This window comes from Semicossyphus pulcher, unplaced genomic scaffold, assembly GCF_022749685.1.
Source record: "Semicossyphus pulcher isolate SPU_LCO1_2020_fin unplaced genomic scaffold, fSemPul1.0.p SCAF_4, whole genome shotgun sequence".
Taxonomy (NCBI): Eukaryota; Metazoa; Chordata; class Actinopteri; order Labriformes; family Labridae; genus Semicossyphus; species Semicossyphus pulcher.
The window spans coordinates 10,778,534-10,801,108 of NW_027211715.1; the positions used below are offsets into that span (position 1 = coordinate 10,778,534).

The 22,575-nt window shown below is 38.5% G+C and overlaps 1 protein-coding gene across 2 annotated transcripts in view; it reads left to right on the top strand.

Moving 5' to 3' along the window:
• The first annotated feature begins 787 nt into the window (after nucleotides 1-787).
• Nucleotides 788-22,575, top strand: part of cherp (calcium homeostasis endoplasmic reticulum protein) — a 48,326-nt gene continuing 26,538 nt past the window's right edge. The window contains exons 1-6 of one of the 2 annotated variants that reach the window (XM_069680176.1): nucleotides 788-962; nucleotides 1,716-1,889; nucleotides 5,577-5,615; nucleotides 6,174-6,343; nucleotides 6,878-7,015; nucleotides 7,112-7,263. In XM_069680176.1, coding sequence (XP_069536277.1) covers nucleotides 938-962; nucleotides 1,716-1,889; nucleotides 5,577-5,615; nucleotides 6,174-6,343; nucleotides 6,878-7,015; nucleotides 7,112-7,263 — 698 coding nt within the window. In that variant the 5' untranslated portion in view covers nucleotides 788-937. The remainder of the gene's footprint in view (nucleotides 963-1,715; nucleotides 1,890-5,576; nucleotides 5,616-6,173; nucleotides 6,344-6,877; nucleotides 7,016-7,111; nucleotides 7,264-22,575) is intronic. The other variant, XM_069680177.1, reaches the window with a different exon arrangement.

A 22,575-nucleotide genomic window follows, 5' to 3' on the forward strand; every position in this document is an offset into this window, starting at 1 on the left:
TTTCAGTCACTATGTGTGCACACAACGTTTAAATGGCCATATAGTTGGTAGCCCTACACATACCTCCGGTCCATTCATGTGTTGACAAAAGTGTCCTGGTTGTGGTCTGTGGTCCCGGTTCAGTTCGTGGTCCTTGCCGCTCGGCTAGCAGGCGATGTCGTGATTGTCCCACATTGTCCAAACGATCCAGCTCCAAACACAGAAATCCAGCGATGACGTCCAATCGATCAGCTGTTCCCGTGAACGGCGATCCTGGCGAGTTCCTTAAGCAAGTTTTTTTTACTTAAATGTAGAGTCTTTCAATCAAAAACAGATACATTTACCTTGTTTTTCTTCAAGTGAATCCAATTTTGAAGGTGATTGATTTGATACCTGTACTTTTACTCAAGTATGGCTTTCAGGTACTTTATCCACCACTGCCTAAAACATGCAGGAAGGGAGCTCTCCAGGAGCAGGGTTGGAGACCCCTGATTCAGAGGAATCACCTTTTTCAGTCACTAAGTAAGGCAAAACATCAGTTGTCAGGTCTTTTGGGTAACGTAGCAGCTAATATATATTGTGAGATCATTATATATTTAAATGAAACGGATTTAATAAACGAATCTAGTTTTTTTTTGTCTTTTCTGCGCTCCTGTTCCACACTCCAGTCCAATTGGTGGCGGTAATGCACCTTTAAGCCGGTTTGCCAACCGCCATAAAACACCAAAGAAGAAGAAGCAATCCTCCAACCTCTGCGTGGCGCTGTCGACAAATCAGACTGCTATTATTCAAAGCGCTGCTACTTCCGGTGTAAATGTCGGCGGCAAGGCTAATGGTCTTTTGTTGATGGTTTTTTTATTACACATTTTAATAAACCTTTCAGTAAGATACAGAACAATTTTAGGGATTTCGGTATTATCTGTAAAGGTCCACAAGGCTCGCTGTAACTGCCTTAAATATGGATATCCCCAATCCCCCCGAAGGTGAGCAGTACGCTGCAGCGCTGCATGATTTACATGAACGTTAGATAGCACACATGCTACTGATAGCTTCTGCGTTTAGCCCTATGGCTAACTTTAGTAACGTTAATAACTAAATGTGTCCCGAAAGAAGGTTTTCTGGAGACTTTTGCAAGCAGCTTAAGCAATGATTTAAAATAACATTCTAATGGGATGGTTACAGCTATGTTAACTATTTGTTCTAAATCGTGAGGTGTTTGTAACGTAACAGTTTCTGATGTGTCTTAAGTAGGTGTGTGGGTGTTTAAAATTAGAAGTACAAGATCAGATGTTAATGCCCTGGTTTGTGCCTCTTTAGTTTTTTCTGAAATATAAGTACCATCGCAGCAGTATTTGAAAACCACAGAATTCGTTAAGCAACAGCAGAAACTCCAAAGACTCTTCTAATTTTAGTTATAGAATTTATATCTAAGCTTTTAACAGTCTGCATGTAAATCAATTTAGTCTCCTGCACAATAAAAAGAGATTTAACTAGTTATCTGTTAAAAAACTAACAAAAAGTGTTATGATTAGTTTTATTTTCATACGTTGATTTTTGTTAAAAAACGGAGGCCAAATTGTGGCCAAGTCAGAATAAATGTTCTAAACGTGTTAAAACTGCACAGGTCAAAGCCATTTCATCCTACCTGTTAATACAGTTTCACACTTTTTAACAGAATCATCAGTTGTTATCGTTTTGACTGTATTTGTTTTTTCTTCTTTTCTTTCCTGGTGCAGATCAAGAACTCAGGAATGTCATCGACAAGCTAGCCCAATTTGTAGCTCGAAACGGGCCAGAGTTTGAAAAGATGACGATGGAGAAACAGAAGGACAACCCAAAATTCTCCTTTCTCTTTGGGGGGGACTACTTCAGCTACTACAAGTGCAAGCTTTCTATGGAGCAACAACAACGTATGTAGTTAAAGGAATACAAACAATTTCCACATTGATTTTTGTATGAAGTTGAAATGTTCAGCTCATTCAATATTTAAGACAATTGGGTATTATCATACCATAGAAGATTTGAATTGAAAATAAAAGACAGCTGTATTTCAACTTGTATTTAAGTGATATAATCCAAATAATACACAATGTACTCTATAAATATAAAGTCTGGACCAACTTATTTTCTATTTTGAAAGAAACTGTTGATTGAACGCACTACACACTAAGTATGTGTATTCTGTATTCTTTTACAGTCCATTTTTTCTTTTCCTAAGCAAATACATTATCTACTCACACTTACCTACTTAATTAGGCTTAAAAGGTAGCTCATAATGTCTTCTGTCCTGCCAACTGTTTTTTCATAGTAGAGAAGCAGCACTGGCAAAAGCTGTGTCCATCTTCAAAGCCATAAATTAGCATTTTATGGAGCTGAAAAATTGAAAAGAGTCAAACATGGAACTCGCTCTTTATTTAAAAAGGATTAGGTCTGGGTATGATAACTTAATAGGTTATGTGCACAAATTGAATTGTTCCCTTAGCACAAAAAAAGAGTTGACAACCAATGCTAAACTGTATTTCTTAATACTGTTTTGATTTGATCTTATAATGGTGTCATATCATCATCTTGTCTCTTTTACAGTTAATTTTATTTAAGCAAAGTGCTTAAATGCCCCAAATTGATATCCTAAACCCTTTGAAAACTAAAAACTATAACTTGGTGACATGAACTCAGTCTTTATCTGTAACAAGATGTAACAAGAACAGTTGTTGTTGTTGCTCTCTTTGCCTGTCTCTATTCTACATCTCCCTCTATCCCACTTTTCGGCCCATCTGGTCGAGGCAGATGGCTGTTAAACATGAGTCTGGTGCTGTCTATTAAAATGAAGTTTTTCCTGCCACTGCTGCCAAATGTTGCTAAGTGCTACTCATGCTGGATTCATGTTGGGTCTCTCTCTTAAAATATTATGGTTATGGTATGGTTTGGTTATGATATGGTGCTATACAAATATCATTTGATTGAGTGATTGATTTTTGGCCTTGTAGTGGAGACCAAGTTTTACCTGTGGTGGCAAATTGCTGGCCTACCCCTCACTTTGAAGGAAAATTCTGATTTCATACAAACTTTGTCTTATTGAGAAATCCAACAGTTACAGTACACTGGTATCATCACTGATGGAAATAATGGTGAAAAGAACAACCAGTTTGTGATGAGCAAGTATTTTTCATCAATGTTTGATTTGTGCTTTATTTGGTCATTTTTATTCTGTATCGTCTGCACATAATATAATGTTGTGTGCTTTTGTCTACTCATCGCGACAGTAAGTAAATAAGCAGGCCAGAGCTAAATGCATTCTTGTGTACTAAAGAGGACTTGCTTTTTGGCAGAAGCATACATTTAGGAAACAAAATTTAAAAAAAAAAAAAAAGATTTTGGCCTTGTAAAATCTTTCTAATTGTAAAAAGTGTAAGAAGACACAAAATGTATTCAATGTGCCTTTGATATCTGATGAGTCAAATATAAAAAAAAAAGTCAAATAATATTAGTAGAATTTAAAAATACAAAAAAAGTTGTATATTCTTGGTTAGGGTGTTAGTAGGGATGTGCATTCAGAATTTTTTTTTTGACCGGTTAACTGACACTCTTAACGGTTAATAACCGGTTTACCAACAACATTAGAATGTACTTTTTGGATTGGATAAAAGTGTGGGACTAGGAATGCTAATTTAGATTTTTTTTTCTGATCAATAACTGACCCCGTTTATAGTCATTAATCGTTAACAATCAGAATTACAGATTATTTTTAGAAAGAACAGCTGGAGACCGACAACAAGCTCTCCATCATGCACGCTCATTCTGATGTGTGCTCTCTCTAATGCTCGCAAAAAAACACACTAACACACGCAACTAAGAGGTAAATGTATTATTATCCTTAATCCATTATTAACTACCTGTGGCACCGACAATCGTGCCCACAGATGAATACACTGTCCATTGTTCATTTACGCACTCACTGGAGAATACCGCCATGTGATCCAGCAGCAATAATAAGTAAACATTTACAGCCTACCTTTCTTTGATAAGCACACAGAACTTTAATAAACAAAAGATCCTGTCCAATCCTGACAGTGGCGTGTCTGGAGTTTGAGTTAATAACATTTACACATGATGCACAGCAGCATTACTTAAGTTTCGTTTCTGCTCTAAAACAGTCAGTATGTTTACAACAGGTTATGGAAACTTAAAATAAAAAGACCAGGCCTACACCAGTCCTTATTATATAACCGTTGAACTGGTAGTATTAACCCGTTAAAATTCTTAATGGTTGGTAACGGTTAACCGGTGAAAGTACACATTCCAAGTTCTCAGAGTCGTCTGTCTCTGATTTTACTTACTGATCAAAGCCACATAAGGTGTGGATTTGATGTGGTAGATATGTAGACTTTTGTTAACATCCTAGACATTCTGTTTATTTTTGGTACCTTTTCTTCAATACATTTGGTCAACAGGTGCCAGTTATGCATTTAACTATAAGCTGACAGTTTGTCCTGGAAACTCTCCTATTATAGAACTTTTAAGACTTTTTGTCTTGACAAACCCAGAACTCTCCTTTAAATTTGTCTCTGTGTGGCTTAGAGTGGGGCATGAATTTTCTAAAGATTGTGCCATTTAGGGAGAAACGGCATTCCTTCTGTCCTCTGCAGGACACATACACAGAGGCCAAGCCCTTCCAAGTATGATGCAGCTGAAATGGGGCACAGTATGCATGTATACCATGTTTGTGCGGTATTTAAACAAAGTACAATTTGAACCCACAGCATTGGTAACTATATGGACTATGAAGACTATCAAACACAGTAGCTCAAAGGGCTTTTCTTGTCTGAATCAGACATCAATATAGAAATGTTAATACATGGTGTCTGGCAATCATAAAAAGTTTTAAAAATCTCTAATATCTCCTGTTTAGAATAATAAATAAATGTATTAATAAACAAATCTGGTAAACTCAATGATAACACCCTGATAACAATATGTAAAGTGCTACAGGTTAACAGATGGCATGCCTCATCCTGCTTTGTATTTGCAACTTTACTCCTCAACCTACCGCTAAGCAAGCAAGTCGAATTACAAAAAACGTCCCTCAAACGAGTCCTTGTCCTATACAGTCCTATATTTCTTTTTATTGAAAAACTCCCCCCCACAGTACTTTGAAGAAGAAAAAAAGCCTGGAAATTGCTCGCCTAGCAAAAAGAATAATAGGAAAATATCAATGCATATTAAAACCAATGATTAAGGGAAAGGGGAATAAAAGGAAACACTGAACAATGTAACAGTTTGTCAGCAGTAAATTACTTTATTGGCTTTTTAAATTGACTCAATTATATGGTTCTTTATATTCAATGAAATTATTTAAATCTAGTACTGTATAGTCAAAGTATTGAGTCACCAGACCATATAAGCCACTTCTTGCTTAGGTAATGGTACTCAGAGCTTTTATATCTCCTACAGTAATGTTTTGATCAATAAATGATGTTCAGCTCAAGGACAGCCTGGTATTAATAGCATAGTGTTGTGCAGGATTGCATAGAGTTCATTTTTCAGAAAGAGACTGTTATATCCCTGAAATGCATTAAAGTTTGCTTTTCTCCACTTAGATCCCTCTACCCAAGATGGGGAGGAATATAATTCTGAAGGTATTTATTTGAAGCCAGATTTGTCCAACAAATTCAAAGTTCCAGTTGGAAGGTCTTGTTTTTACACATTTTTGCTTAATATTATCCCAACTGTGCTTGAAAGTATTTTGCCTTGTTTTCAGTTGCATTTTTCATGTGTTTGTTTTTTCTTTTTTGAATTTTTGCTTAATTGCAGTAATGAAGCTTGATCATCAAGAAGATATCTCATCATATCCTCTTGATGGCACTAATTTAAATGTGTTTGTCCTTTATGTTTAAGTTCTTAGATTTGCTCAGACACACTGAAGGAGTGTGGTGACATTTCTACTCCTCTTAGTTGGTGGAACATTTCATCTGCTTGCTATTTGAAAGCTATTACACATTCCTTGACCTTTGATCATTTTGAATGAAAAACAAGTTAAACAACACAACAACTGCCTTGCATATAATTTAAGGAATACATCTTTCTCTTTAGGCTTCTGCATCACATCAGCAGTCATACAGCCTTTACCTTCCAAGCCTCAGCTCAGAGATCAAAATTTTTACCAGACCTCCACAATCTTTGTATTCTTTTTGCAGACATGTACAACCCAGGCGCTCAAGACATGGTTGATATCCCTCCTCCACCAATGCCGATAATTGCTCCACCTACGATTCCTCTGCCTTCTGCACCCTCTATTGATGAGCTTGTCCAACAGAGCCAATGGAATCTGCAGCAGCAGGAGCAGCATCTGCACACACTCAGACAGGTACACAGCAAGAAAGAAATTATTCATCTGGCTAGTATGATTCTACTAAAGAGCAGTGGTCCTGTGGACTTCCCAGATTTCAACGTGGCCAGCCAGAGAAGTAGCTAATAAAGGGATTTTTGCAGAGCAATGACTGCTTAATAGAATTAATAAACATCATCAAGGGGCCAAATCCTTATTAATTTGCATCTATACAATAAAGTAATCCTTTTTCAACAACAAAACTTGTATCCGACATTTTCTATATGCACTACCCGTTAAAACGTATATAAATATCCAACATACTAAGAACTGTGAAATAGAGTTTTATTCTAGCCTCACTTTATCTCTCCATAAACAAGTATCTTGTATCGTTTTCCTTTATTCTGTAGTCTACCCCGTTGAGAAAAAAAACTCTGCTCCTAATACTTCTTTTTCTTGTGCCTTTCCTGTTAACTCCTGTAACATTTTAGGTGACATAATGAGAACACTGGGAGTCTGAAGAAGAATGCTTAATAGCATTTCTAATCTATTTTACTTCCTTTCTCTATGAAGGAACAAGTGACAGCAGCCATAGCCTTGGCTATGGAGCAGCAGACCCAAAAACTGCTGCTGGAAACTCAGTTAGACATCACAGAGTTTGATAACCTTCTGCAGCCCATTATTGACACCTGCACCAAAGATGCCATCTCTGTAAGCCCACCAAAACATACTCTTTTTAAAAAAAAATTTTTAAGAAATGCTTATGTATGAAGATTCCCACAAGGCTTAAATATTTTTTTCTCACAGGCTGGTAAGAACTGGATGTTCAACAATGCCAAGACTCCACAGCACTGTGAACTGATGACGACACATCTTCGCAACCGCATCACAGTTGATGGAGCGCATTTTGAGCTTCGCCTACATCTCATCTATTTAACCAATGACGTCCTCCATCACTGGTAGAGCTACCTAAATACATGCATGTGGATCACTTTACTCCTACACTACATGAGAACAATATTGTAGATAGACTTCTAGAGAGTTTAATGTCTTCAGTAACCTGATCCCTCATTACAAAAAAAAACACACCTATACCTTACAACCATTTTACACAAGCCCTTTGTGTAAGGTGGTTGTAAATATTGACAAATGCAGGTTTTAAGTATAAATACCCTTGCACGTACAATTTTGCTAATAGATACATTTTTGAAATCATACATCATTAAAAAAGTCTCTTGTTGCAGCTTCTCTAATTTGCTGCTTCTATTTTATGTCACTGTAAACTGAATAACTTTTTTGGTTTTTGGTTTTGACATTTGGAAACACCAGCTTGAGCTCTGGGGACTCGTGTGGTAATATATTTTTAATTTTTTTACCCTTTGTTCACTTATCATCAAAGACTAAATTCTCAATTGATTATTTGAAAAAAACTATGTAGTTATTGACCAAGAGTCAGTATATCCCATAGTTGCCGTAGTCTTGCCTGCGTTAATACTTTTGAATCAGCTACTACATCTATTTCAGTCTATCAGGCTAGTCTTAGGCTGACTTTGGAACAAATCTTGTGTTAAGTCTTTTTCACAGCAAATTAAAAAAAAACTGAATATTGTGGGATAGGGATAGTTTGGCTTTTTTAATTGGGGTTGTATGAAGTACTTACAATATTAAGTGTGCTATGCACAGTAAATTAACTGTACTGATATAGCACTTTTCTAGTCTTCCGACCACTCAAAGCTGCTTTTACACTACATGCCACATTTGTACCAGGGTTGGAAATTAAGCACCCGCCTGAATTTACTTCATTTACCATCCACGGTGGCAGGTGGCAAATACAACAATAACAAGTAAAACAATTGCAGTGTTGGGCAGTAACGTTGCAGTGTTGGTAGTTTAACTACCCTGTAGCTTTGCTCTTTTATTTATTAAGAAGGGCAGTAGCGTCCAGACAATTTACAATCACCTATTACAAAGTTGCAGCTCACGAAGTATGACTATTAATCAGATCAGTTAAAGACTTCATGGCATACACGGTGGTGTATTAGTAGTGGACAGCGGTACTTCTGTATAACAGTGACATCACTGTCTAATCCTTTAGCAGATGCCTACGACGTCTCTGCTGCTGCAGACAGCTCTCGAGTTTACTTGATGGAGGAGCACTCGCTCGCATGATTTCCAGTGAATAAGCTAATGCAACCAACCCCTACTAAGTTAACAATCAGTAGTCTGCAAGCACCAGTTAGCAACTTATCAACAGCTAAGTACAGAACATAGAGGAAAAGAGGTGTACAAAACCTCATCATTTCTTTAGGGCAGTAATGAAGAGAAACACATAGGAGAAGGGCTTAGTATTATTAAGGCCTAAACATTTTTTTTTGGTTGGCAATGAAGCATTTTAGTAGGCTATATCAGTTTAATGACAAGTATGTAAAATCAAACTATCTGGGACAAAAATGTTTTACCTTAAATAAACGTGGTTGTAACATTCCGTTGTTAAACGTCACTAAATCAACAGCCTAGTCGTACATTCCAAGTTAAAATAAAAATTAAATTAACTTAATTTACGGCAGTTTGTTTCCCTTGAAAAATAAAAGAAATGACATCACGCAATGATGAGCCGTGAATAATACGTTCAACTAAATGATGATAATGATAACAAAAATGGGCTTACTGAGCAAACTAACGCTTCCTCATACATTTTTTCCACTCATTGCTGTTGTCCTGCGTGATGGTGGCTTGTACTCCGACTCAACAAACGCCATCAGCTCACGGAAACCTTCTCCTTCCACAGCACTTGATGGGAGCATATCTCCAGTCATCATTTTCGTTATTAGCAGACCCATCTTCTCCGCTCTGGTATCATCACAACGACGTGTGCTAACACGTAGCCTTTTTTACTATTTACACCAGTCTAAACAACAGTAATTACATTTTGTGTTTAAATTGCTTTATGATTAATTAATTATTCATTTGAAATATTGCTGATTAAGGATATAAAACAGCCACCCATTGTCTAGAAAGTCCGACCTCATATCGGGGTTTAAACCAGCTGCCTGGGATCAGGGCATGTGAAATCCAGTGTGCAGTGACGAGAGATCAGAAATCTGCTTTGATCAGATTTGTGGCTGACAGTATATGTGAAACTGATAGTGGAAAAGGAACACTCGCAAATTTTTTGGCTTTTACAAGCCTGTCAACATTATGAACAAGTTTCTGAGCAGTGGCGATTTTCCTTATGTCACTGAGATGTCTGTTTCACAACCACACCTGCAGTGTCATTGGCACAGGCATCTCAAACTCCTCAGTAATGGTTGCAGATGCATCCACACTGTGAAAAAATTTTCTTAATTGAGTGACATCGGTCATGTCCGAGGACCAAGTGTCCAGCGAGTTAATCGATCGTGGATGACGACCTTTTTGACAGATTATAAATGACACACGACAGAATTAGTCGCCAACTATACTAAGTGTGCATAATGTATTAGCTATTGGGCCCTGTTTACACTATCTAAGGGGCACAGTCTAATTTAGAGCGTGTCCGACCCACTTTTGCTAGTTAAGCCAACCTCTTTGCGCCTCATTGGGGGCCTCATTTTGCACCCAGATTGTGGGTTGCTTCAGTCCCTTGATTATTTATAGGTGTGTTTTGGGCTTAACATGAATCTCAATGTCAGTTCTCATTCCCTTAAAGAGCCAGGTGCGCCTGGTGTTGCTATTTACATGGCAGATTTCATTCCTGCATAAAATGAGCTTGGGCTGGCATATTGAACTTCTTTCCTTCCACTGTACCCCTGTACATGCAGAACACACACAGGTCATTGTACAATATATGTTGATGCATGGATTGATGTTGAAACCACCAAGCAATCCCACTGCCCCGCAGAAATGAAAATTAAGAGACATTGTATACATTTACGCATGAGGCACAGCAGTGTAACTTCATTAGGAAGTTCATTCATCAGGATCGGACAGGATCTTATGTTATTCAAGTTCAGCGTGCTTACCATCAAAGAAATGTAGGCTGTAAATATTTATTTACTTATTTTTGCTGCTGGATCACATGGCTGTATGTTGAATGGATGGATGTGTGAAAGACTTAAGTATTTGGCCCGTGATGGCTCCAGCAGGAATCTCCCTGAGGTGAAGCAGGCATGTGTGGAGGCAGTGCTGAGCTTGTCCATGTCTTCTAGCATCACCAGGACTCTCATTTATAGCTGTTGCATACACACAAAACGAGGCAGTGCTATATTTACCCATGCCTGTACTGAGCAATATTCCATAAGCACCTTTCAATTTGTAAAGATATAAGCAAATATTACATAAAAGTCCACTTAATATTTGATCAGCACTGTCTCACCTTCACACTCCCCCCGGAGCGCAGAGGAGAGTCTCCTGAATCGTCACAAGTAGAAATCCAAAATAAAATCAAAAAGCAGTTGTGATATGTTCATCATGACATGATATACATGAATTAAAATTCTCTGTTATTACCCGTACAAACAAGAACTGCTTTAATTAAGATAAACATGAAATAATATACTGATATCAGCGTCTTAAAGTTAACATTATATTCAGGATTTAATAATTGTTTTCTTTTCTAGAAACAATACAAGTGAAAAGTTTAAAGTGTTGTAAAAACTTAGCAGGTCATTGACATGAGTTTGAAAAATATATCTACAAATAAGGAAAGCCACCAAGGAAGCTTGGGATGAAATTTATTTTCCTCATGATGTGGAGTAATTTTAAAGGGCCAGTACTCGGCCACCTTCTCTTGTCAATATATACCACTTCACATGGTTTCTCATAGACAGCTCTTATTATGAGCCACGTTCGCCCACCACACCGATTAATGTTTTTTTTCTGCAGTGACAGGGGAGACCAATAAAACACTCACTGTGCATAATCAGGGGAGATGGCTGCAGGGGCGATTGTCATTGGGTTTTGTGTCTTTGCCTCGGACAGAAAACGTCTCATGTTCTGAGGCTGAACCCGTGCTCTGCTTGAATTAACAGAGCCACTTCAACCAAAGTTTAGAAGTCAACATTTGTCCAAGGGAAGTGATCAGAAGTTAGCAAGATTCACTCAACACATGCATGCACTTGCTTTACCAGGAAGAAATCCCGCAGCATGCGATCCTCCTGCTCCAGAGGTGCAGCTTTGACCCGCAGTGATCACAGACACAGACGCACTCCAAAGACGGCAGTCTGCTTAATCCTCTATAAAAAATAGAGATGTTCACACTCTCAACCAAAGGGACGGGGCTGTGAATGTCTTAAAATTATTAGATCGCACTCAATTTTCTAATTTATTAAACCAAAGGACGACTTAATATTTTTCCGTTGTTGTTAATAATAATAATAGTTTTAATTTATATAGCGCTTTTCATGGAACCGAAAGTCACTTTACATTATTAAAAACAACAGTCATAATAACAATACATCCGTCATTGAAGGAAGTACAACTAGATGAGATCGCCCACTGCAGGCATTTAACACGTGAGCCTGTTTTTAAAGTTGTTGAAGTTCCTTGTTTGCACTTGAAGGTCGACCATGTTGCGACACAGGCCTGACTGAATATTGCCTTTTGTTTGTTTGCATTAATGGTCTACATATGTGCAGTTGTTCTGAACAGTGCAGTTATCAAGTGCAATGGCTCAAGGACAACAAACAACTAAAAGGGACTGTCAGTGAATTGCAAACCATTATGGATAAAGTAATCAAAGAAAATAAAGTCTTAAAAGAAACTGTGCTTGACATTCAGACACGCAGCATGAGCGACAATCACAATACACCCTCGGCATTAAAGAAAATAATCTGGACAACCCAGAACAAGCTCTGAATGAGTTTTTTTCTGAACTGATTAAAACTGCCACCTGAATCGGTTGTTGCATTTCATTTCACCGCACACAACGCCTTGGCAATAAAAGTAATAGGGGGCCGAAGCCAATAATAGCTAAATTCTAACATTACAAGTAGAGCCCGACCGATATTGGATTTTAGGGGCCGATGCCGATTCCAATATTAGGGAGTAAAAAAATTCCGATATCGATATATCGGCCGATATATTCACATATGTTCAAAATGTATCTGAAATTAAAATATTAAAATTCCAAATTTGAAAAGTTATTGTCACATTTGCATGACATACGAAATTCAAATAAAATAGTGTTTCTGTAGCAACTTAAATAGCACTAAAATAAAATATCAAATTAAATAGAAGTGAGTATAACACAAAAACACACAAAAGTAGGAGCAAAAATGATTTTCTTGTTTTTCCCACCTTCACACAGTGCTGCTGAAGATAAAAGTTACTAAACACCGACCAGCTCATTTGACGTATACGTTAATAATAGTAATAAAAGGCTAAATGAGCAGGATTTTCCATATTAAATATTCCCTCTTAATCAACATTATAATCCAGGAGGAAGTGTGAGATGGTGTCTGTATCTGCAGAGGATCTGCCCTTCGTCTGTGTTTCTATTATTATTCTGCTCTGTTTGGGGCATTTTGGACTGTCTATGGACTGTCAATCGCGGGGCAGTGGTCTGGAGCTCAGCCAACAGTCCGCAGGTCGGGACTCAAAACGTAAGATGACGGTGACATGGCTGTCTCTCTGCTCTGCTCTCTGTCTGTCTGTAGCACTGTAACATAGTAACTTCAACATCTTTATGAGACCTGAAAGGGACTTCACAAAACGTCTTCATTTGACGTTCTGTGAATCAGAACAGTCCACGCGTGTGTCTCACTGGAGCTGCAGGTGTGACAGAGGGCGGAGTAGACAGACAGACCTGGCAGCAGCGCGACGATAGCTTATAAAAAAAACCCCTGTATTTTCCTGCGGGTTTGTACGGAGGTGTAGACCTGTAAGTTTGTTGTTTATAGCATAACCACTGTGAAACTAGCAGACAATAAAGCTTAAAGCTCCTGTGCCTTCGTTATTATAGACTTTAAAACTAACTGAGAGCCATACTGTACACACAGGATTTTGTCTGTGCAGTTTAGATGCGCAGAGGGTAGAAACAGCGGTGCTCTGAAAACAAGCTTTCTTTGGCTGATTACTGTGATTTTAAAATGAGTTTGTTCACAATGTTTTGTTCTGTATGGGAAAGATATTGCTTCCTAATGCTTCCCTTCGCTGTGTGTGCTGCTCTGCTCAGCTGTGACGCGCACTCTGGCAGCGATAGGGATGTCCTCTTTTCCCATCATGCCTGCCGCCTAGTGCTGACTGAGTAGTTTAAGTTATTAAGTTTGCTATTTATGTTCCAAATTGCAAAAAAATATTTTGTTAGCGTTTTTTAATGTGTCTGTTTAGAACATATGTTCTGCATATGTTGGTAAGTGTCATTTCTGTGGTGGTTTATAGTTACCATGAGTGAGATGGCTGTTTCATTTCTTGACTTCAGCTGTATTTTTGTTAAAAACACTGACAGCCTGGCTCTTACATTGTCAAATCAATTAATTAATAATTATCAAATTAAAATTGCGCTCTCTGCTTGTCAGGAGGTGCAATGGCTTTTTCCCACAGCACTGCAAAAAATTAAATTAATTAATATCGGAGCAAATCGGAGGACATATACGCTGATACCGATATATCTGCGAAGTGCGAATATCGGCCGATAAAATCGGTTGACCGATAAATCGGTCGGGCTCTAATTACAAGCAAACAGAACTGATCAAGAGCAGAGACAGAGAGCTGAAAGGTACACCATTCGGATGAACGACCAGTTACCCAAAGAAATCTCTGAAAGGCGTAAAAAACTGTACCTGCTCTTCAAAGAACACTGAAATAATGGGTGACGAGTTGCATTAGTTGTGGATAAACTATACATCGAGGGCCAACTGTTTCGGGACAGTAAAGTTACACCCTGGCTTCTTTGAATGTGGATGATGCCGCTAACATGTGTCTCTGTTCTACCACGTTCTTTACGGTAAATATGTTTTGGAGGTGGTCCCTGAACTGGGGGTGAAGCATGCGCAATTGTCGGTGTGGTGGGAAGATAACGGTGTGTGTGTTAACTGTGAAATAAAAGGGAATGGCACTATCCAGGGATATTTATATCCGCCCTCCTCCAGAAGCAAAAAGTGAAGGTGTCCTATGGAAACTAAAAAAATTTGTATATGGTCTTGCTGAGACATCACTTTATTGGTACCACAAAGTTAAAGAAATCATGCTGAGTACAGGTGGTAGAGTGTCGCAGGTGGATCCGGCAGTCTTCTATTGGTTAGATGAGCAGTGCAAGGTTACTGGAGTACTTGCATGCCATGTAGATGATTTTCTTTGGGCAGGCTCACAAAACTTAACAACAAATGTTATTCCCCAGCTGAGATCTATGTTCCTTGTTGGCTGGGAGGAGCATGAAAATTTCTGCTATGTGGGAATAGATTTTGTTTCTATTGATGGTGCAGTACAGGTGCATCAACAAAGCTACATTGAGAACTTACAACCTCTTCACATACACGCAGCACGTGCCACACAGAGGGATGCCCCCTTAATGAAACTGAGAAAGAGCAGCTGAAATAATAAATAGGACAGGTGCTATGGGTTGCCAAACAGACCAGGCCTGATGTTATGTTTGATGCTTGTAGTCTTGCATCTAATACAAATAATGCTACGGTGCAGTCTGTTCTGTAGGTTTCAGCTTTTGGGGAACAATGATGCTCTAAGCTTGATTGTTTTCAGTGACGCCTCTCTGGGAAACCTTCCAGATGGAGGTACACAGGGAGGAGCTTTAATTGCTGTAATGGGAGAAAGGGGGGACATTTTCCTTGCGCTGTTGGCAATCAAAAAGCATTAGACGTGTTGTGCGGAGCACCCTTTGCATGGGAAACTCTTGCTATGTCAGACGGAATAGACAATGCAATTTTTCTGGTCTGTGTGCCGGACAATCACTCCTTGTTCGATGCTCTCAAGTCAACAAAACAGGTCACAGAGAAAAGACTCCAATTGGACATAAGCAGCATTAAAGAGCTCATAGAAAGCAAGAAAATCAAGAAGGTGCTCTGGTCGGACTCAAAAGCCCAACTTGCTGATTGTCTAACAAAAAACGGAGCATCTCCTCTGGTGCTTTTGAAAGCACTAAGTGTAGGGCTATGGACTCTGTGATGAAGACTTAGTAAAATTAGTTACATCAGGGACTCAAGAACTGTTTTGTTTACAGTCATTTCATTTCTTTAAGACTTGGAATTTATCTTCAATTTTTTTTGTTTCAAGTATAAGGAGATTGTTAACATGGATCTCTGTTCTACCATGTTCTTTATGGTAAATATGTTTTGGAGGTGATCCCTGAACTGGGAGTGACGCATGTGCAGTTTTTGTTGCGGTGGGACTTTGAAAGGTAACAGTGTGTGTGTTAACCGTGAAATAAAAGTCTCTGAACGGAATAAACGTTGTGTTTATTAACGTTAACAATGCAGCCATGCCTATGTGAAGACAATCGGCTTGTCTCATGAAGTATCGTACCTAATGACACTTATTAAGCTCACGCACACTGAGAAAGTGTACTGTTGTGTTGTACTTGCGTACGAGTCTCTCTCTTCTTTTTTGTTTTTTCTTTCTCTTTCTCTCTCTGTTTCCCTCTCTCTCTGTCTCTCTCTCTCTCTGACACACACACACACACACACACACACACACATACACATGCTTACGTACACGCACGCACACACACACACACACACACACACACACACACACACACACACACACACAGAGCGCCATTACATGTAAAGCTGGGGTGGGGAGGCTGGGGGTATGTGGCCCATTTGTTAGTCCATTTGTCATCTGCTCGCTCTCTCTCGGGGGTGGTACACATGGGGTGGGGGTGATTTGTGTATCTGTCTGTCTCCACTGTCTCTATGTCTGTCTATGAATGTTTTGCTACATGTCGTCTTTGCTATTATGTGTTACATATCCCAAATCAACACATATTTGACTATACAGACACAAGGATTATTGTTCATTATGCTGAAGCCATCTCCGATGAACCATAGTTTCTCTGTTTAGCAGCACCAAATACACTATGATTGTTGTAACTTATATTGAGTGTAACGGAAATTACTTTGTTATTGTTATTACTATTATTATTGTTATCATCATTATCATTATTATTATTAATAATAATTTTACTATAATTATTATTATAATTACTGCTATAATGTTTGACTTCATTATTATTATTATTGTTAAACACCATTTGATAATAGAAATACCATTAAGAATAAAATAACTCCTATAAGTGATAACCCCCCTTAAACCACCAATAACACCGATTAAGTTTATGAACTGGAAGGTCCAGGGTCTTAATTCACTGGCAAAAAGGTCATCTCATCAATTTAAATCTTCAAATCAAATCAAATGTTATTTGTATAGCGACAAATCATAACCAAAGTTATCTCAAGACACTTTACAGAAAGAACCCCACAAAAACAAAAATGAAACTGATGTAAATGAACAATCTTTATGACATATCCTTACACATAACTGTTGAACTGAAAGTCTATGTCAAAGAAATAACAAAATAAAAACATAAATCTGGAACAGAACATGAATCTCAAAGATTAATCAATACCTAAATAAATAAACTAAGTAGTTAAGAAAATATAATCTGGAAATGAACATCAAACTCAAATTGTATCTAATGTAAGAAACAAGAAATATGTAAATCAATTCAATATAGCTATTTACTAAATATGCTATCAAATAGATAGTGTATATAAATATATATAAAACTTTATTATTTACTTTTTATATATTTAATATTTATTTAAATCTAAATGAATGATTTAAGTTGCACTTAATTAATAATTTTTAAATTGATGATACTGCGGTTGTTTTCTTAAAGTTGCTGGTTTAATAAAACCTTTCTGATAAAGTAAAGTTTTACTAAAGTTACACATAAATGGTTATCATCTTTCTGGCATATATTTGGGAGAAAAAAAACAAACACAATATAATTCAGCAGACACAACTCAAGTAGTATCAAAGAATTTACCATAGGAATCTTCTTAAAAAGCGAATGCACTGCCCCTGCGTCAGTCTCTCTCGCTTTTCCTTTAACTTTACCTACACATTGTTCATAACAGTTTGTGTTAACGTCGTAACGTGCTTTACTCCAACAGCAGCCTTATGCAAACGCCGTTTTTTAGTAAACCTGTTTTTGCCACTTCGACTTTGATAATAAGTAAGGAGAGTATCCTGAAGTGTGATCTGCTGGATTACATCATTGGAAATATGTTGGATTTGTTTACATGTTGATTTGCTATGTGTATCAGGCCACATGCTGCGCGTCCCGTTACATTTTTAAATACCACTCTTACAAACCATTAGTGTTTCTGCACATCATAAAAAGTGTGATTTCATGTCATGAATGGACAGTTGACGTTACGTGGTTGGATTAATTAGACGAGAGAACGCCAAATTGGTAAGTAATTTAAGTAACAGTTAAATGATTTATTTTCCTCCCTGTCTGCCTGGCTTATAACATGGAGAGCTGATATTGTTGCGTTATATTCCAGAGCTAACTAGCGGGGAGAAATAAACTGAAACGAGTCAGATATAATATGAATCACGTACCACTTGTCAGTTGATCTCTGGTACAGCAAAGGTTTAGCCCCCACCCGCCCCTCTCACGGTCTCCAAGTACGAATGGCATTTCACGGTTTTCTAACAGTTGTTAAGAGTATCCTCTGGAGTTGCACACGCAAACTTAGATTTTCAGCAAAAGTGCCCCTCAAATGATCAGATATGATCCCATCAGTTGTGCTAGGCTTGCATTCACTGCTAGTCAAATTGTAGCAAGCCTGCTAGGTAAACAGAGACGGCAGCATGAGATCAACTGAAAAGCAGTTAAAGTTAACGATAGTCTAATTCATTAATAATGCAGTACTATAAACAACAACCTTATCATGATCATGATTTGTGAATAGAGCTTTGTTACAAAGTTAACTTTCATTAATTATCCCAGGTACCTGTATGTCACGTATGGAGTCTCCATTAAAAAGGCGAATGCACGCGATGTATGTCCCCGCCTGAGGCTGCACAGCCATGGGCCACTATCGGAGCCCAGCTCCGCCGATGAGGATAGTTTTTAATAAGTCCTATCGGAGCCGATTAATCGGCCAAAACGATCAATCGGTTGACCTCTAGTCTAGACCGTACTCTTTGTTATGTTATTTAAAGAGAAACCCAGCATGAATCACGATAAGTAGCCCTTTAGCAACATTTGGCACATTGGCAAGGAAAAACTTGTTTTGTCACAAATTGTGAAGTAGGTAACAGCACTACCTTTTTCTTTCCTTAATTCAATCAATCAATCAAATTTTATTTGTATAGCGCCAAATCATAACCAGGGTTATCTCGAGACACTTTACAGAAAGAGCAGGTCTAGACCGACTCTTTGTTAAGTTATTTAAAGAAAGGCCCAACATGAATCCACCATGAGTAGCACTTAGCAATTCGGCACATTGGCAAGGAAAAACTTCCTTTTAACAGGCAGAAACCTCGAGCAGAACCAGACTCATGTTGAACAGCCATCTGCCTTGACTGGATGGGCTGGAAAATGGGATAGAAGGAGATGCAGGATAGAGACAGGCAAAGAGAGCAACAACAACATATGTCCTTGTTACATCAACAACAACAGGTAATACATACTTATGGTTACAATGCCAATAATAGTATAATATAATAATGATAATAATCTTGATCAATTAAAACCAAATTGGGCCGACCAGATATTCACTGCTTTTTAAAACTCTAAGAGGTGTTGCAGTGTTGATCAACAGAAAAATACCATATAGCAATAACTCAACCACAACAGATCCCAAGGGACGATATATAATAATGAATGGATCCATTAGAGAAGTTAATTTCTTTACAAAACTAATGACCTTATCTGATAGAATCATTATTATCGGAGGCAACTTCAACACAACCATTTATCCAAAACTTGACAGATCAAATATCGCCAAATCTACCAGACCGTGGCAATCATCTCAGACAGTAGAACAATATATGTCAGACTTTGGTCTTGGTGATATCTAGAGACTTGAGAACCCTACCAAACGAGAATATACATATCACTCACGTCGGTCGTCTTTCAATCGGTGGGTCGGAGGTTCGATCCCCAGCTCCCTCAGGCTACATGTCGAAGTGTCCTTGGGCAAGACACTGAACCCCAAATTGCTCCCGGTGGCATAGCCAACGGGTATGAATGTGAAATCTGATTGACAGTTGGGCACTTTACGTAGCAGCCTCTGCCATCAGTGTGTGAATGGGTGAATGTGATATGTAGTGTAAAAGCAGCTATGAGTGGTCGCAAAGACTAGAAAAGCGCAATAAAAGTACAGTCCATTTACCATTACTAACTAACTAACTGAGACTAAGTACAAATTTAAGAATATCATAAACAAGAGGAACCCAGTTTCTTATACAAAAGCTAAAACATAACCACTTTGAACACAGTGACAAATCAGGAAAATATCTGGCAAGCCAACTCAAGCGACAACAGGAAAAAACTATTATACAAACCATTAAAAACTCAGAAGGAACTAATATGTACACCCCAAATGATATATCTAAAACATTTCAAACTTTCTATGGTAACCTTTATAAACCAGAATGCACCCCAAATTTAACTACAATAAACACATTTTTTGATCATATACACTGAACAAAAATATAAACGCAACACTTTCGTTTTTGCTCCCATTTTTCATGAGCTGAACTCAAAGATCTCTCTCAAATATTGTTTACAAATTTGTCTAAATCTGTGTTAGTGAGCACTTCTCCTTTGCCGAGAAAATCCATCCACCTCACAGGTGTGGCATATCAAGATGCTGATTAGACAGCATGATTATTGCGCAGTTGTGCCACAATAAAAGGCCTCTCTAAAATGTGCAGTTTTATCACACAGCACAATGCCGCAGATGTCGCAAGTCTTGAGGGAGTGTGCAATTGGCATGCTGACTGCAGGAACGTCCACCAGAGCTGTTTCCCGTGAATTGAATGTTCATTTCTCTACCATAAGCTGTCTCCAAAGGCATTTCAGAGAATCTGGCAGTACATCCAACCGGCCTCACAACTGCAGACCACGTAACGACACCAGCCCAGGACCTCCACATCCTGCATCTTCACCTCCAAGATCGTCTGAGACCAGCCACCCAGACAGCGGCTGCAACCATCAGTTTGCATAACCAAAGAATTTCTTCACAAACTGTCAGAGTGAGTGGTTTGCTGATGTAAACGGTGTGAATCGAGTGGCCCATGGTGGCGGTGGGGTTATGGTATGGGCAGGTGTATGTTATGGACAACGAACACAGGTGCAGCTTATTGATGGCATTTTGAATGCACCAGATCCTGAGGCCCATTGTTGTGCCATTCATCCACGACCATAACCTCATGTTGCAGCACGATAATGCACGGTCCCATGTTGCAAGGATCTGTACACAATTCCTGGAAGTTGAAAACATCCCAGTTCTTGCATGGCCAGCATGCTCACCGGACATGTCACCCATTGAGCATGTTTGGGATGCTCTGGATCGGCGTATATGACAGCATGTTCCAGTTCCTGCCAATATCCAGCAACTTCGCACAGCCATTGAAGAGGAGTGGACCAACATTCCACAGGCCACAATCAACAACCTGATCAACTCTATGCGAAGGAAGGGTTTTTGCACTGTGTGAGGCAAATGGTGGTCACACCAGATACTGACTGGTTTTCTGACCCCCCCGGACCCCCCCAATACAGTAAAACTGCACATTTTAGAGTGGCCTTTTATTGTTGCCAGCCTATGGCACACCTGTGCAATAATCATGCTGTCTAATCAGCATCTTGATATGCCACACCTGTGAGGTGGATGGATTATCTCAGCAAAGAAGAAGTGCTCACTAACACAGATTTAGACAAATTTGTAAACAATATTTGACAAAAATAGGCCTTTTGTGTACATAGAAAAAGTTTTAGAACTTTCAGTTCAGCTCAATTTCGCCATTATTCATTAAGCTGATAACAGAAATTTACAAATCATCCAACTTGCCCCCACATATGAATTCAGCACTCATCTCAGTTATCCTCAAACCTAACAAGGATCCTAATCTCTGCTCAGGCTACCGCCCTTTATCACTCATCAACACAGGCATCAAGATTATCAGTAAAGTACTAGCTATGAGACTGGAAAAAAACATTCGTACCTTAATTCACCCCGAACAAATGCGATTCATTAAAGGTAGACACACATCAAATAACATGCGCCGTCTATTCAACCTAATAAATATATCCACAAATAAAAAGATTAACACATCCATCCTATCATTAGACGCAGAGAAAGCATTTGACCGTATAAACTGGACCCTTTTATTTGCAACATTTGCGCCAAGATTCACAAATCACTGGAATCACTGTTGCCACACACACAGATGATTTATTATTATATATACAAAACCCATCAACATCTCTACCTGCATTGTTTTAACTCATAGAGAAATTCTCCATCTTTGATTACTCCATTATTTGGTCCAAATCTACCATCCTACCACTAAATCACCACCAATGTAAGACTACAATCCCCAAATTACCCTCCAACATCCCAATTGGTCACATTCGCTCTCTTGGCATTGATATTTCCTCCAAGCTTCCAGAGCTGTTCCACCTCAACTTTACCCCTATCCTTAAATCCAATGAAGAGCAGTTAAACCGCTGGAATAATTTACCACTCTCCCTTCCAGGCCGAACTGCAACTATCAAAATGTCAATATTACCCAGAATCAACTACCTCTTTTCAATGACTCCTGTCAAACCAACTCCTTACTGATTCACCACCCCTGATTCATTAATTACACAACTCTACTAGAAAAACAAACAACCTAGAATCAAACCAAAAACCAAAACCAAACAACTTGATGGTTTAAATGCCCCAAATTTCCTCCACTATTACTTAGCCAATCAATTTCAATACATCATGAAATGGATTCACTCAAGTACACACCAAGACCCATGGCTAGAAATCAGAATGCAGCAAACTCTCCATCAAAGACTTGACCATTTCTCTCAGTAACAAAAAAAAACGTAAAACGTAACTGCTATAAGAACACAGTCATTGCAGCGACTCTGGAAGCTGGGTGGAATATCAATAAGATCACCAATCACACTCTCTCACCAAGTAAACTCACCCCAACAACAACCCTGACTTCGTTATCGACTAACGCACTTTCTCTTTCAACTCGTGGAAAAACCCAAGGAATAACTCACTTAGATCACCTGTTTGATAACAACTCTCTATTAT